General features: G+C 49.7%; 1 protein-coding gene across 2 annotated transcripts in view; it reads right to left on the bottom strand.

The window, feature by feature from the left end:
* The window catches only part of atf6 (activating transcription factor 6), a 368,108-nt gene that overhangs the window by 338,040 nt on the left and 15,953 nt on the right, over nucleotides 1-14,115 (bottom strand). For both annotated transcript variants that reach the window (XM_041207876.1, XM_041207877.1), the window contains exon 2: nucleotides 10,915-10,979. In XM_041207876.1, coding sequence (XP_041063810.1) covers nucleotides 10,915-10,979 — 65 coding nt within the window. The remainder of the gene's footprint in view (nucleotides 1-10,914; nucleotides 10,980-14,115) is intronic.

The raw sequence follows: 14,115 nt of genomic DNA, 5'->3' as shown, positions 1-14,115 counted from the left end.
GGGTTCAAAAGGCCCTAGGGCAGGCAAACAAGCCCAAAGGAGGGCAACTGAGCTACCTGACACGGTCCCCAACCAACATCCACTCATACCATCGCCCCCCCACTCCCATAAAATTTCAGACAGGTCAGGGGCGGGTGGGCAGATGGTGTGGGATGCTGCCCATCGGATTTTATGTGCCCTTCCCATCTTCCAAATGCCAGCAGGGGAGTATTAAAATCCAGTCCAATGACTCAAACACAGACCTGGCTTCAACATGGCAAGAAATGGAAACTAAAATCTTGGCAATGTATTCAGGAGGTAGAGGCAAAGGAAAAAGAACAGAGTGGAAGAGAGCAGGTGATAATATTTATCAAGGGCAACATTACATTCCTACAGAAGAATGATATGCTCAGGGGTTCAAATACTTCATACTATTTGGTTAGGACTAAGGAACAGAGGGGAGCGATTGAATTACTGGGTCTCTACCATAGATCCCCAAATAGTGAGAGAAGATAGGAGTTAATCCGTAGGTAAATTTCAGAGAAACAAAAATAAGATCCTAATATAGACTGGGAAAAACAGCGTGGAGTACAATGAGAGTAAAGAAATTCCTGCAGTGCATATATGAGAACTTTCTTAATCAATACGTTTCTAGACCCATGAGGGAGAAAACAATACTGAATCCAGTTCTGGACAAATAGTTGGGCAAGTGGGGTGTGCTTCAATGGGAGAACACCTAACTAATAATGCTCATTATATAAATCTGTTTAAAGTAATGATGGAAAGGGACAAAAAAAATAAAGGTGAAAATATACAAATGGAAGGGAGCCAATTTCAGTGATTTGAGAAATGAATACAGGCAGACTACAAAGAAAAATTTGTCAAACAACCAGTAAGGGCAGGCCTAGAACGTTGAAATAGTTCAGGTACAAATCAAGCCAAAAGAGGAAATCGGGAGCTTCCCGAATGACAAAAGAAGCAGAAATTGAAATAAAAACAGCAGGATGTTCATGACAAATGTCAGGTGCACAATATAGTGGAAAACCAGGCAGAATATAATGAGAGCAAGAGGAAATTGGAAAAGGATACAAGGTGGGCAAAGAGAAAATGAGAAAAGATTAGCAGCTAACATAAAAGAGATCTGAAAACTCTCTTATGAACATAAAAAAATAAAAATAGTGGGGTTCATTTGGCCCAAAAAGGGAATCTTTGTGTGGAGGCAGAAAGCATGGCTGAAGCACTCAATGAGTAATTTGCACCCCCGTTCACAGAAGATCAAGTTAAGAGCCCAATGGAGGAAAAGGGAGCAGATAAAAATAAATTTGAAAGGAGGTGCTTTGTAGGTTGACATCACTCAAGTTAAAAAGTCACCCAATCAGGATGGGAGCATCCTAGGTTGCTGAAGTAAGATGGGGTGGAGACAACAGGTCTAACCACAAATCTTTCACTTCTCCTTGGGTATGAGGGGAATGGAGGATTACAAGTGTTAAAATTCCAGTTCAAAAAAGGGGAGAGGAGTAAATTGGTAACTGCAGGCCAGTCAGTCTGTAATCAATGGCTGGAGAACTAATAGAAACCATGGTCAATGGCAAAACTAATCTCACTTGGAGAAGTATGAGTTAAGGAGCAGCCAGCAGGGATTTGTTAACTAAGAGTGGACTGATGAAGGTAGTTCAGTAGATGTGTTCATGTAGACTTCCAGAAAGCATTTGATAAAGTTCTACGTAACAGACTTAAGCAGAAATTGCAGTTTGTGTTCTTAAAGCGACAATGTTAACTTGGGTACATAACTGGTAAGGGATAGGAGCCAAGTCGTAGTGGTGAATGGATGTTTTGTTGACTGGAGGGAAATGTTCAATGGAGTCCCCTAGGAGTCGCAATTAGGGCTTTTGTTTTTCTTAAATATAAACTACTTTGACTTGGGCACAAGGACCACAATCTTGAAGTTTACATTTCATACAAAATCTGGCAATATAATAAGTAATGAGCAGGAAATCACCAGACTTCATGAGAACATAGGCAGACTAATGAAATGGGCAGACATCTGGCAAGTACAATTTCAGACAAAGAAGTGTGAAGTAATGCAATTTCAGAGAAACACCATGGAGATACAGCAGAATCTAAATTGTACTATTTTGACAAGAGCCAAAGGACCCAGGGTACATATTCACCAAGTAAACTGAAACTGGCAGGGCAAATTGATAAAGTGGTCAAGAAAGCACATCAGATCATTGGCTTTGTATATAGAGGCATTGAAAACAAAAACAAGGAAGTCACACTGAACATTAGAATTCACGAGTTCAATCTTAGCTAAAATAATGTACATAATTCTCAACAACATACAGTGGGAAAGATGTCAAGGCCGTGGACAGTGGGACTTTTACTCAGATGATAGCAGAGATAAAGGACTTCAGTTATATGGAAAATCTGGGACTGTTCACATTGGAGCAGAGATGCTCCATTGCTTTGATAAAGGTGTTCAAAATCATGAATTGCCTTTGATAGTTCAAATGAAGAAAATTTGTTTCCAGTGGCAGAAGGATACATTTCCAGAGGACACGGCTTAATGTGATTGCCACAAGAGGCAACATGAGGAAATTCAATTTTACAAACGAGTTGTTACGATCTAAATGCATATTATGATTTGGAAGCAGATTCAATAGTAACTTTCAAAGGGTAATTGGACAAATACTTAAAAAATTGCTGGGCCATGGAACTAATTGGTTAACTCTTTCAAAGAGGCGGAGCGAGAGAGAGGGGCGGAGAGAGAGAGAGAGAGAGAGAGGGGCGGAGAGAGAGAGAGGGGCGGAGGGAGAGAGAGGGGGGGGCGGAGGGAGAGAGAGGGACAGAGAGGCACAGAGAGGCAGACAGAGAGGCAGAGACAGAGGGAGGGAGAGGGAGAGACAGAGGCAGAGACAGAGGGAGGGAGGGAGGGAGAGAGACAGAGGGAGGGAGGGAGAGAGAGAGACAGAGGGAGGGAGGGAGAGAGAGAGACAGCGGGAGGGAGGGAGAGAGAGAGACAGAGGGAGGGAGGGAGAGAGAGAGACAGAGGGAGGGAGGGAGACAGACAGAGGGAGGGAGAGAGACAGAGGGAGGGAGAGAGACAGAGGGAGGGAGGGAGACAGAGGGAGGGAGGGAGACAGAGGGAGGGAGAGAGACAGAGACAGAGAGAGAGACAGAGGGAGGGAGGGAGACAGACAGAGGGAGAGAGACAGAGACAGAGGGAGGGAGAGAGACAGAGACAGAGAGAGAGACAGAGGGAGGGAGGGAGACAGACAGAGGGAAAGAGACAGGGAGACAGAGGGAGGGAGGGAGAGAGACAGAGACAGAGGGAGGGAGGGAGAGAGACAGAGACAGAGGGAGGGAGGGAGGGAGGGAGACAGAGGGAGGGAGGGAGGGAGGGAGACAGAGGGAGGGAGGGAGGGAGGGAGACAGAGGGAGGGAGAGAGACAGAGACAGAGGGAGGGAGAGGGAGAGACAGAGGCAGAGACAGAGGGAGGGAGGGAGGGAGAGAGACAGAGGGAGGGAGGGAGACAGAGACAGGGAGAGAGACAGAGACAGAGAGAGAGACAGAGGGAGGGAGGGAGACAGACAGAGGGAGAGAGACAGGGAGACAGAGGGAGGGAGGGAGAGAGACAGGGAGACAGAGGGAGGGAGGGAGAGAGACAGAGACAGAGGGAGGGAGGGAGAGAGAGAGAGACAGAGGGAGGGAGGGAGAGAGACAGAGGGAGAGAGACAGAGACAGAGGGAGGGAGAGAGACAGAGACAGAGAGAGAGACAGAGGGAGGGAGGGAGACAGACAGAGGGAAAGAGACAGGGAGACAGAGGGAGGGAGGGAGAGAGACAGAGACAGAGGGAGGGAGGGAGAGAGACAGAGACAGAGGGAGGGAGGGAGGGAGGGAGACAGAGGGAGGGAGGGAGGGAGGGAGACAGAGGGAGGGAGGGAGGGAGGGAGACAGAGGGAGGGAGAGAGACAGAGACAGAGGGAGGGAGAGGGAGAGACAGAGGCAGAGACAGAGGAAGGGAGGGAGGGAGAGAGACAGAGGGAGGGAGGGAGACAGAGACAGGGAGAGAGACAGAGACAGAGAGAGAGACAGAGGGAGGGAGGGAGAGAGACAGGGAGACAGAGGGAGGGAGGGAGAGAGACAGAGACAGAGGGAGGGAGGGAGGGAGGGAGACAGAGGGAGGGAGGGAGACAGAGGGAGGGAGGGAGACAGAGGGAGGGAGGGAGACAGAGGGAGGGAGGGAGACAGAGGGAGGGAGGGAGGGAGGGAGACAGAGGGAGGGAGGGAGGGAGGGAGACAGAGGGAGGGAGGGAGACAGAGGGAGGGAGAGAGACAGAGGGAGAGAGACAGAGGGAGGGAGAGAGACAGAGGGAGGGAGAGAGACAGAGGGAGGGAGAGAGACAGAGGGAGGGAGAGAGACAGAGGGAGGGAGAGAGACAGAGGGAGGGAGAGAGACAGAGGGAGGGAGAGAGACAGAGGGAGGGAGGGAGGGAGGGAGACAGAGGGAGGGAGGGAGACAGAGGGAGGGAGGGAGGGAGGGAGACAGAGGGAGGGAGACAGAGGGAGGGAGGGAGACAGAGGGAGGGAGAGAGACAGAGGGAGGGAGAGAGACAGAGGGAGGGAGAGAGACAGAGGGAGGGAGAGAGACAGAGGGAGGGAGAGAGACAGAGGGAGGGAGAGAGACAGAGGGAGGGAGAGAGACAGAGGGAGGGAGAGAGACAGAGGGAGGGAGGGAGACAGAGGGAGGGAGGGAGACAGAGGGAGGGAGGGAGGGAGGGAGACAGAGGGAGGGAGGGAGGGAGGGAGACAGAGGGAGGGAGGGAGACAGAGGGAGGGAGGGAGGGAGACAGAGGGAGGGAGAGAGACAGAGGGAGGGAGAGAGACAGAGGGAGGGAGAGAGACGGAGGGAGGGAGAGAGACGGAGGGAGGGAGAGAGACAGAGGGAGGGAGAGAGACAGAGGGAGGGAGAGAGACAGAGGGAGGGAGAGAGACAGAGGGAGGGAGAGAGACAGAGGGAGGGAGAGAGACAGAGGGAGGGAGAGAGACAGAGGGAGGGAGAGAGACAGAGGGAGGGAGGGAGGGAGAGAGACAGAGGGAGGGAGAGAGACAGAGGGAGGGAGAGAGACAGAGGGAGGGAGAGAGACAGAGGGAGGGAGAGAGACAGAGGGAGGGAGAGAGACAGAGGGAGACAGAGGGAGGGAGAGAGACAGAGGGAGGGAGAGAGACAGAGGGAGGGAGAGAGACGGAGGGAGACAGGGAGACGGAGGGAGGGAGGGAGACAGAGGGAGGGAGACAGAGGGAGGGAGACAGAGGGAGGGAGACAGAGGGAGGGAGACAGAGGGAGGGAGACAGAGGGAGAGAGACAGAGGGAGGGAGACAGAGGGAGGGAGACAGAGGGAGGGAGACAGAGGGAGGGAGACAGAGGGAGGGAGACAGAGGGAGGGAGACAGAGGGAGGGAGACAGAGGGAGGAAGACTGAGGGAGGGAAACAGAGGGACGGAGACAGAGGGAGGGAGACCGAGGGAGTGAGACAGAGGGAGGGAGACAGAGGGAGGAGACCGAGGGAGGGAGACCGAGGGAGGGAGACCGAGTGAGGGAGACCGAGGGAGGGAGACCGAGGGAGGGAGACCGAGGGAGGGAGACCGAGGGAGGGAGACCGAGGGAGGGAGACCGAGGGAGGGAGACCGAGGGAGGGAGACCGAGGGAGGGAGACCGAGGGAGGGAGACCGAGGGAGGGAGACCGAGGGAGGGAGACCGAGGGAGGGAGACCGAGGGAGGGAGACCGAGGGAGGGAGACCGAGGGAGGGAGACCGAGGGAGAGAGACCGAGGGAGAGAGACCGAGGGAGAGAGACCGAGGGAGAGAGACCGAGGGAGAGAGACCGAGGGAGAGAGACCGAGGGAGAGAGACCGAGGGAGAGAGACCGAGGGAGAGAGACAGAGGGAGAGAGACAGAGGGAGACAGAGGGAGACAGAGGGAGACAGAGGGAGACAGAGGGAGACAGAGGGAGACAGAGGGAGACAGAGGGAGACAGAGGGAGAGAGACAGAGGGAGAGAGACAGAGGGAGAGAGACAGAGGGAGAGAGAGGGAGACAGAGGGAGACAGAGGGAGAGAGAGGGAGAGAGAGGGAGAGAGAGGGAGAGAGAGGGAGACAGAGGGAGAGAGAGGGAGAGAGACAGAGGGAGACAGAGGGAGACAGAGGGAGACAGAGGGAGACAGAGGGAGACAGAGGGAGACAGAGGGAGACAGAGGGAGACAGAGGGAGACAGAGGGAGAGAGACAGAGGGAGAGAGACAGAGGGAGAGAGAGGGAGAGAGACAGAGGGAGAGAGAGGGAGAGAGACAGAGGGAGGGAGAGGGAGAGAGACAGAGGGAGGGAGAGGGAGAGAGACAGAGGGAGGGAGAGGGAGAGAGACAGAGGGAGGGAGAGGGAGAGAGACAGAGGGAGGGAGAGGGAGAGAGACAGAGGGAGGGAGAGGGAGAGAGACAGAGGGAGGGAGAGGGAGAGAGACAGAGGGAGGGAGAGGGAGAGAGACAGAGGGAGGGAGAGGGAGAGAGACAGAGGGAGGGAGAGGGAGAGAGACAGAGGGAGGGAGAGGGAGAGAGACAGAGGGAGGGAGAGGGAGAGAGGCAGAGGGAGGGAGAGGGAGAGAGACAGAGGGAGGGAGAGGGAGAGAGACAGAGGGAGGGAGAGGGAGAGAGACAGAGGGAGGGAGAGGGAGAGAGACAGAGGGAGGGAGAGAGAGAGAGACAGAGGGAGGGAGAGAGAGAGAGACAGAGGGAGGGAGAGAGAGAGAGACAGAGGGAGGGAGAGAGAGAGAGACAGAGGGAGGGAGAGGGAGAGAGACAGAGGGAGGGAGAGGGAGAGAGACAGAGGGAGGGAGAGGGAGAGAGACAGAGGGAGGGAGAGGGAGAGAGACAGAGGGAGGGAGAGGGAGAGAGACAGAGGGAGGGAGACAGAGGGAGGGAGACAGAGGGAGGGAGACAGAGGGAGGGAGACAGAGGGAGGGAGACAGAGGGAGGGAGACAGAGGGAGGGAGACAGAGGGAGGGAGACAGAGGGAGGGAGACAGAGGGAGGGAGACAGAGGGAGGGAGACAGAGGGAGGGAGACAGAGGGAGGGAGACAGAGGGAGGGAGACAGAGGGAGGGAGACAGAGGGAGGGAGACAGAGGGAGGGAGACAGAGGGAGGAGACAGAGGGAGGGAGACAGAGGGAGGGAGACAGAGGGAGGAGACAGAGGGAGGGAGACAGAGGGAGGGAGACAGAGGGAGGGAGACAGAGGGAGGGAGACAGAGGGAGGGAGACAGAGGGAGGGAGACAGAGGGAGGGAGACAGAGGGAGGGAGACAGAGGGAGGGAGACAGAGGGAGGGAGACAGAGGGAGGGAGACAGAGGGAGGGAGACAGAGGGAGGGAGACAGAGGGAGGGAGACAGAGGGAGGGAGACAGAGGGAGGGAGACAGAGGGAGGGAGACAGAGGGAGGGAGACAGAGGGAGGGAGACAGAGGGAGGGAGACAGAGGGAGGGAGACAGAGGGAGGGAGACAGAGGGAGGGAGACAGAGGGAGGGAGACAGAGGGAGGGAGACAGAGGGAGGGAGACAGAGGGAGGGAGACAGAGGGAGGGAGACAGAGGGAGGGAGACAGAGGGAGGGAGACAGAGGGAGGGAGACAGAGGGAGGGAGACAGAGGGAGGGAGACAGAGGGAGGGAGACAGAGGGAGGGAGACAGAGGGAGGGAGACAGAGGGAGGGAGACAGAGGGAGGGAGACAGAGGGAGGGAGACAGAGGGAGGGAGACAGAGGGAGGGAGACAGAGGGAGGGAGGGAGGGAGACAGAGGGAGGGAGACAGAGGGAGGGAGACAGAGGGAGGGAGACAGAGGGAGGGAGACAGAGGGAGGGAGGGAGGGAGACAGAGGGAGAGAGACAGAGGGAGGGAGACAGAGGGAGGGAGACAGAGGGAGGGAGACAGAGGGAGGGAGACAGAGGGAGGGAGACAGAGGGAGGGAGACAGAGGGAGGGAGACAGAGGGAGAGAGACAGAGGGAGGGAGAGGGAGAGAGACAGAGGGAGGGAGAGGGAGAGAGACAGAGGGAGGGAGAGAGACAGAGGGACAGAGGGAGAGAGAGACACAGAGGGACAGAGGGAGAGAGAGACAGAGGCGGAGAGAGAGAGAGAGAGAGAGGAAGAGGGGCCATATTTCATGTACCAGGAGGATAATTCATTAGGGGTGCAGATTCGCTTGGATTTTGGGATTTGCTTTCGCTAAATCATAATAAATAGTGGTGCAGGCCACATGCTGATGCTGCTCTTTTAGTTACATTTCATGTACTAGGTGGGTATTTCATGAGTGCTGCAGGCCATATGCGGGAGCTGCTCATTTTATGCCTGTACTAATGATTTTATCATGAACAAACAACTTTAAACCATCTTACAAAATCGTAGCTTAACAGTTAGAGAATGATTACTAAGTTACCTCTCATTTCTTTTCATAACCAATTTCAACTTAAGGCAGATTTGAAATCCATTTCACCAACTTCTCTGTAAGCTGAAGACTTGCAGTTGGCTCCATCTACTGTGCAGAACTACAACTACTTATGGTGAAGGACCAATAGCGATGGCATCTACTAACCTATTTTATGGGACATAATGTAAATAACCTGTTTGAACTATACATGGAACCTGCTAACTATCCACTCTTCCAATCAAGATCACAACTTAAACAGCAATGTGAGGAGCACACGGATTTTTAGGAGAAATCATGTTTCATGAACTTGCTTGCGTTTTCTGATATGGTAAAAGAGAGCGTTGATAAGGGTAATATGGTTCGTGTGCTGTTTAATGACTTCTGAAAGGTGTTTGATAAAGTGCCACATAATAGATTTGTCAGCAAAGTTGATGCTCATGGAATAAAGGAACAATGGCAACATGGATACGATGTTGGCTTAGTGACACAGCACAGCCGTAGTTGTTTTTCGGACAGGTAGAAAAGTATACAATGGGTTTCCCAGGTGTTGGTACAGGGACCATTGCTTTTCTTGATATATGTTAACAACCTAGACCTGAGTGTACAGGGCACAATTTCAAAATTTCCAAATGACCAACAAAACTTTAAAATATTGCAAACCAAAAGGAAGATAGTGATAGACTTCAAAAGAACATAAACAGGTTGGCGGAATAGACATACAAGAGGCAGATGTATTTAATGTAGAGAAAAGTGTGAAGTGATACATTTTGAGCGGAAGAACGAGGACAAGTAATATAAAATAAAGGATACAATTCTAAAGGGGGTGCAAGAACAGGGAGTCCTGGAGATGTATGAGCACATATCATTGAAGATGGAAAAGTAGGTTGAGAAAATGGGATATTGGGCTTTATAAATAGAGGCATAGAGTACAGAAACAAGTTAACGATTGTTAATGTTGAAACTGTGCTGCAATAAAATCCATGCTTTAAGTTGGTAATTAAGCAGAATCATCCCCAACTGGGAAAGGATTAGGGAATCATTGCAAGAGTATATAAACCATCTCACTCTGGATGTCTGCGAGGAACTGGGAGAATCTGTGACTTTACTTTGCTGTCTTGGAAATAAACCTGTTTTAAGGTACAGGCTAGCTTCAGATTCATTCTTCCTCAACATACAATTATGGGAATTAACAATGATGATCCTTTATTAAGCACTGGCTCAGCCTCAACTGGAGCATTGCATCCAATTCTGGGCACTGCAATTTAGGAAGGATGTGAAGGCATTCAAGTGGGTGCAGAAAAGATTTAAGAGAATGGTTCCAGGAGGTGCTTCTGGTATATAATTGAAGTCACTTAACCTTGGGCAATAACTTTCGGTTACAAAGTCATTGGTCAATTGAGTCATAAACTAACAATACAGACTTCCCAGGTAAGCATATACTGGAAGATTCTCAGAAAACATGTTTTCACTATCACATTCAGTTTCAGAATTTGGTGCTGCTGTCCTACCTCCATTGGGAACAGGATTCAAACGACTAAAAGCACATTCTATGAAGGGCTCTAACTGGCAGGAGGAAACTGAGAACCTATTCACCTGGGTTGGATTTTAACCCAGGTGTACAGGTGAAAAGAATGTGTACAAACTTTAATACTACCAAATCTTACATATTTAAATACTCATCTAATTAAAGCTCAGCACATATATAAGGCCGGTTACGTTCCTAACACTTTCACAAACTAATAAAAGTTTTAGGAGATATTTCAACTGACTCCAAGAATTTATTTGATTACATTTGTGATTGAATAATGAACAGCCAAACTTGATTAAATACCCTTTGCATCCAAACACAAGATGCTATGAGCTGATGACTCTTTCAGTGAAACAGCAAATAACACTATGACTCTCTTGTTTTAACCTCAGCAATGAGCTAAAAACTTGTCTTCAGCCAGCAAGTCAACCATCCTCCACAGCAGCAGAATCTTGGCAGTGACTAACTGCATCAAAGCATTTTAATGACAGAAAACAAAAAAACTTACATAAATCATAGAAGCAGACATGACAAAACATAAAAGAGACCATCAACCCATTGTGCCTGCGTGGGCTCTTTCAAATATTTATCCAGCTGATACTATTCATCTGCTCCTTCCCTGTAGCCATGCAAATTTCCCCTTTCCAAGTGTATGGCGAATTCTCTTTTGAAAGTTACTGTTAAATCGGTTTCCACCACCCTTTCCGGTAGTGCATTTCGGATCACAACTCAATGCGTAAAATAGTTTCTACTCATCCACCCTCTGGTTCTTCTGCCCAATATCTTAAAACGTATCTTCTGGTTACTGACCTCCCACCAGCAGTAACAATGTCTGCCTACCTGCTCTATCAAACAGAGAAAAGCTTCTACACAGTCTGAACACCCCAACATCAACCCAACTGATCTGCTGTTGAAAAAGGAATAATTTACACAATACTTACAAAAGGATTTTTCAAAGCCTCAAGCATATCACTGGAATCATTCAGTTCTTCAAACAGAAAAGATTCTATAAGAAAACAGAAAAAAAGTCAAAACAGAGATCTGGATTTGGAATGGATTTTTCCACAAAATAGAACATTCTGAATAGCTTACCATCAATTATAACACTGCAAAGCAGAGGATGGCTCAGATACAAACTTCAAGAGCTCATCTTAGTTGTACAGCAACCTAAAAAGATTGTAATCCTGCCTTAAATTCACCCAAATATATCAAAGGTTAATCAAAAAATTTCTATTTTTTTTATTCATTCACGGGATATGGGCTTCACTGGCTGGGCCATCCCTAGTTGCCCTTGAGAAGGTGGTGGTGAGCTGCCTTCTTGAACCCCTGCAGTCCACGTTGTGTAGGTACACCCACAGTGCTGTTGGAAGAGGGTTCCAGGATTTTGACCCAGCAACAGTGAAGGAATGATGATATATTTCCAAGTCAGGATGGTGAGTGGCTTGGAGGGGAACTTGCAGGCGGTGTTCCCATCAACCTGCTGCCCTTGTCCTTCCTGATCCTAGTGGTCATGGGTTTGGAAGTTCCTGTTGAAGGAGACTTGGTGAATTCCTGCAGTGCATCTTGTAGATGGTACACACTGCTGCCACTGTGCGTCGGTGGTGGAGAGAGTGAATGTTTATGGATGTGGTGCCAATCAAGCGGGCTGCTTTGTCCTGGACAGTGTCAAGCTTCTTGACTGTTGTGGGAGCTGCATTCAACCAAACAAGTGGGGAGTATTCCATCACACTCTTGACTTGTGCCTTGTAGATGGTGGACAGGCTTTGGGTGGTCAGGAGGTGACTTACTCATCGCATGGTCCCTAGCCTCTGACCTGCTCTTGAAGCCACAGTACTTATGTGGCTAGTCCGGTTCAGTTTCTGGTCAATGGTAATCCCCAGGATGTTGATTGTGGAGAATTCAGTGATAGTAGTGCCACTGAACACCAAGGAGCGATGGTTGGATTCTCTCTTGTTGGAGCTGGTCATTGCCTGACACTTGTGTGGTGCAAATATTACTTGCCACTTGTCAGCCCAAGCCTGGATATTGTCCAGGTCTTGCTGCATTTGGACATCAACTGCTTCAGTATCTGAGGAGTCGCGACTGTGCTGAATGTTGTGCAATCATCAGCAAACATCTCCACTTCTGACCTTATGTAGGAAGGAAGGTCATTGATGAAGCACCTGAAGATGGTTCGGCCGAGGACACTACCCTGAGGGACTCCTGCAGTGATGTCTTGAGCTGAGATGACTAAACTCCAACAACCATAACCATCTTCCTTTGTGTTAGGTATGGCTCCAACCAGCAGAGAGTTTTCACCCCCGATTCCCATTGACTCCAGTTTTGCTAAGGCTCCTTAATGCCACACACAGTCAAATGCAGCCTTGATATCAAGGGCAGCCACTCTCACCTCATCTCAGAAGTTCAGCTCTTTTGTCCATGTTTGAGGCTGTAATGAGGTCAGGAACCCAAAGTGCTTGTCAGTGAGCAGGTTATTGCTAAGCAAGTGTCGCTTGATAGCATTGTTGATGACTCCTTCCATTACTTCGCTGATGATTGAGAGTAGACTGATGGGGCGATAATTGGCCAGGCTGGATTTGTCCTGCTTTTTGTATACAAGACATACATGAGCAATTTTCCACATAGCCGCAGAGATGCCAGTGCTGCAGCTGTACTGGAAAAGCTAGGAGTGCGGCAAGTTCTGGAACACAAGTTCTTGCCAGATTCTTCCTCTTGCTGCAAACCCTTCATAGTGATTACCCCACTGATATCTATATCAGCATTACTTGGTCTTGAACATAGTGCTGGTTGTGGGACCGGGCTGTGGGCAAAAATTGGTTGTTTTGTTTCTTACATTTTAAGTGACAACACTTCAAAAATACTTCATTGGCTGCAAAGTGCTTTCAGATGTTCTGAGGTTGTGAAAGGTACTCCATAAATGCGAGCCTTTGTTGCTATGAGAGCAGTCCATTTTCACCTTTGAAAAATTAGAGTGAAAATCAGCAACTTATCAGCCCAAGCCTCAGTGTTGCCCAGGACTCACTGCAGTCATGGGTTGCTTCGGTATCTAAGGACCCATGAATGGTACTGAATATTGTGCAATCTACAGCAAATCTTCCCCTCTTCTCACTTTATGATGGCGGAATGGTCAATCATGAGACAGCTGGAGATGGTTTGGGATAGGACACAACCCTGATGGCTTCCTTCAGCAATGTCCTGGGCCAAGATGATCAGCCTCCTACAACGACAACGAGCTTCCCTTAAGATAGGTATGACTCCAGCCAACAGAGATTTTCTCTGACTTCCCTGACAGTCCTCCCTTCGGTTGATTAATTTTTCAACACCATTCACAATTGGATGTGGCAGGGTGGCAAGGCTTTGATCTGAACCATTGGTTATGGATCCCTTAGCGCTGCCCACAGCATGCTGCTTCCGCTGGTTAGCATGCATTTAGTCCTGTGTTTTAGCTTCATTAGGTTGACAACTCATTTTTAAGACAAAAACAGAATTACCTGGAAAAACTCAGCAGGTCTGGCAGCATCGGCAGAGAAGAGTTGATGTTTCGAGTCCTCATGACCCTTCAACAGAACTGTTGTAGGGTCATGAGGAATCGAAACGTCAACTCTGTTCTTCTCTGCCGATGCTGCCAAACCTGCTGAGTTTTTCCAGGTAATTCTGTTTTTGTTTTGGATTTCCAGCATCCGCAGTTTTTTGTTTTTAACTCATTTTTAAGTGTGGTGCTGCTACTGGCATGGTCTTGTGCCCCCTCAGAAACGTATATGTTTCAATAAGATCACCTCTCATTCTTCTAAACTCCAGTGAGTATAGGCCCAACCTGCTCAATCTTTCCTCCCAGGACACGTTCTTCATCCCACAAATCATTCTAGTGAGCCTTCTCTGAGCTGCCTCCAATACAAGTATATCCCTGCATAACTAAGGAGAACAAAACTGTACCTGGTACTCTAGGTGTGGTCTCACCAACAAACTGTACAGTTCTAACAAGACTTCCCCTACTTTTAGACACCAACCCCCTTGCAATAAAGACCAACATTCTATTTACCTTCCTAACTATTTGCTGTACCTACATGTTAACTTTTTGTGAGAACACTCAGATCCCTCTGTACCACAGCATTCTGTAGTCTCTCTCCATTTAAATAAAATTT

The sequence above is a fragment of the Carcharodon carcharias genome, chromosome 16 (assembly GCF_017639515.1).
Source record: "Carcharodon carcharias isolate sCarCar2 chromosome 16, sCarCar2.pri, whole genome shotgun sequence".
NCBI lineage: Eukaryota > Metazoa > Chordata > Chondrichthyes > Lamniformes > Lamnidae > Carcharodon > Carcharodon carcharias.
This window is presented reverse-complemented; position numbering and strand designations above follow the sequence as displayed.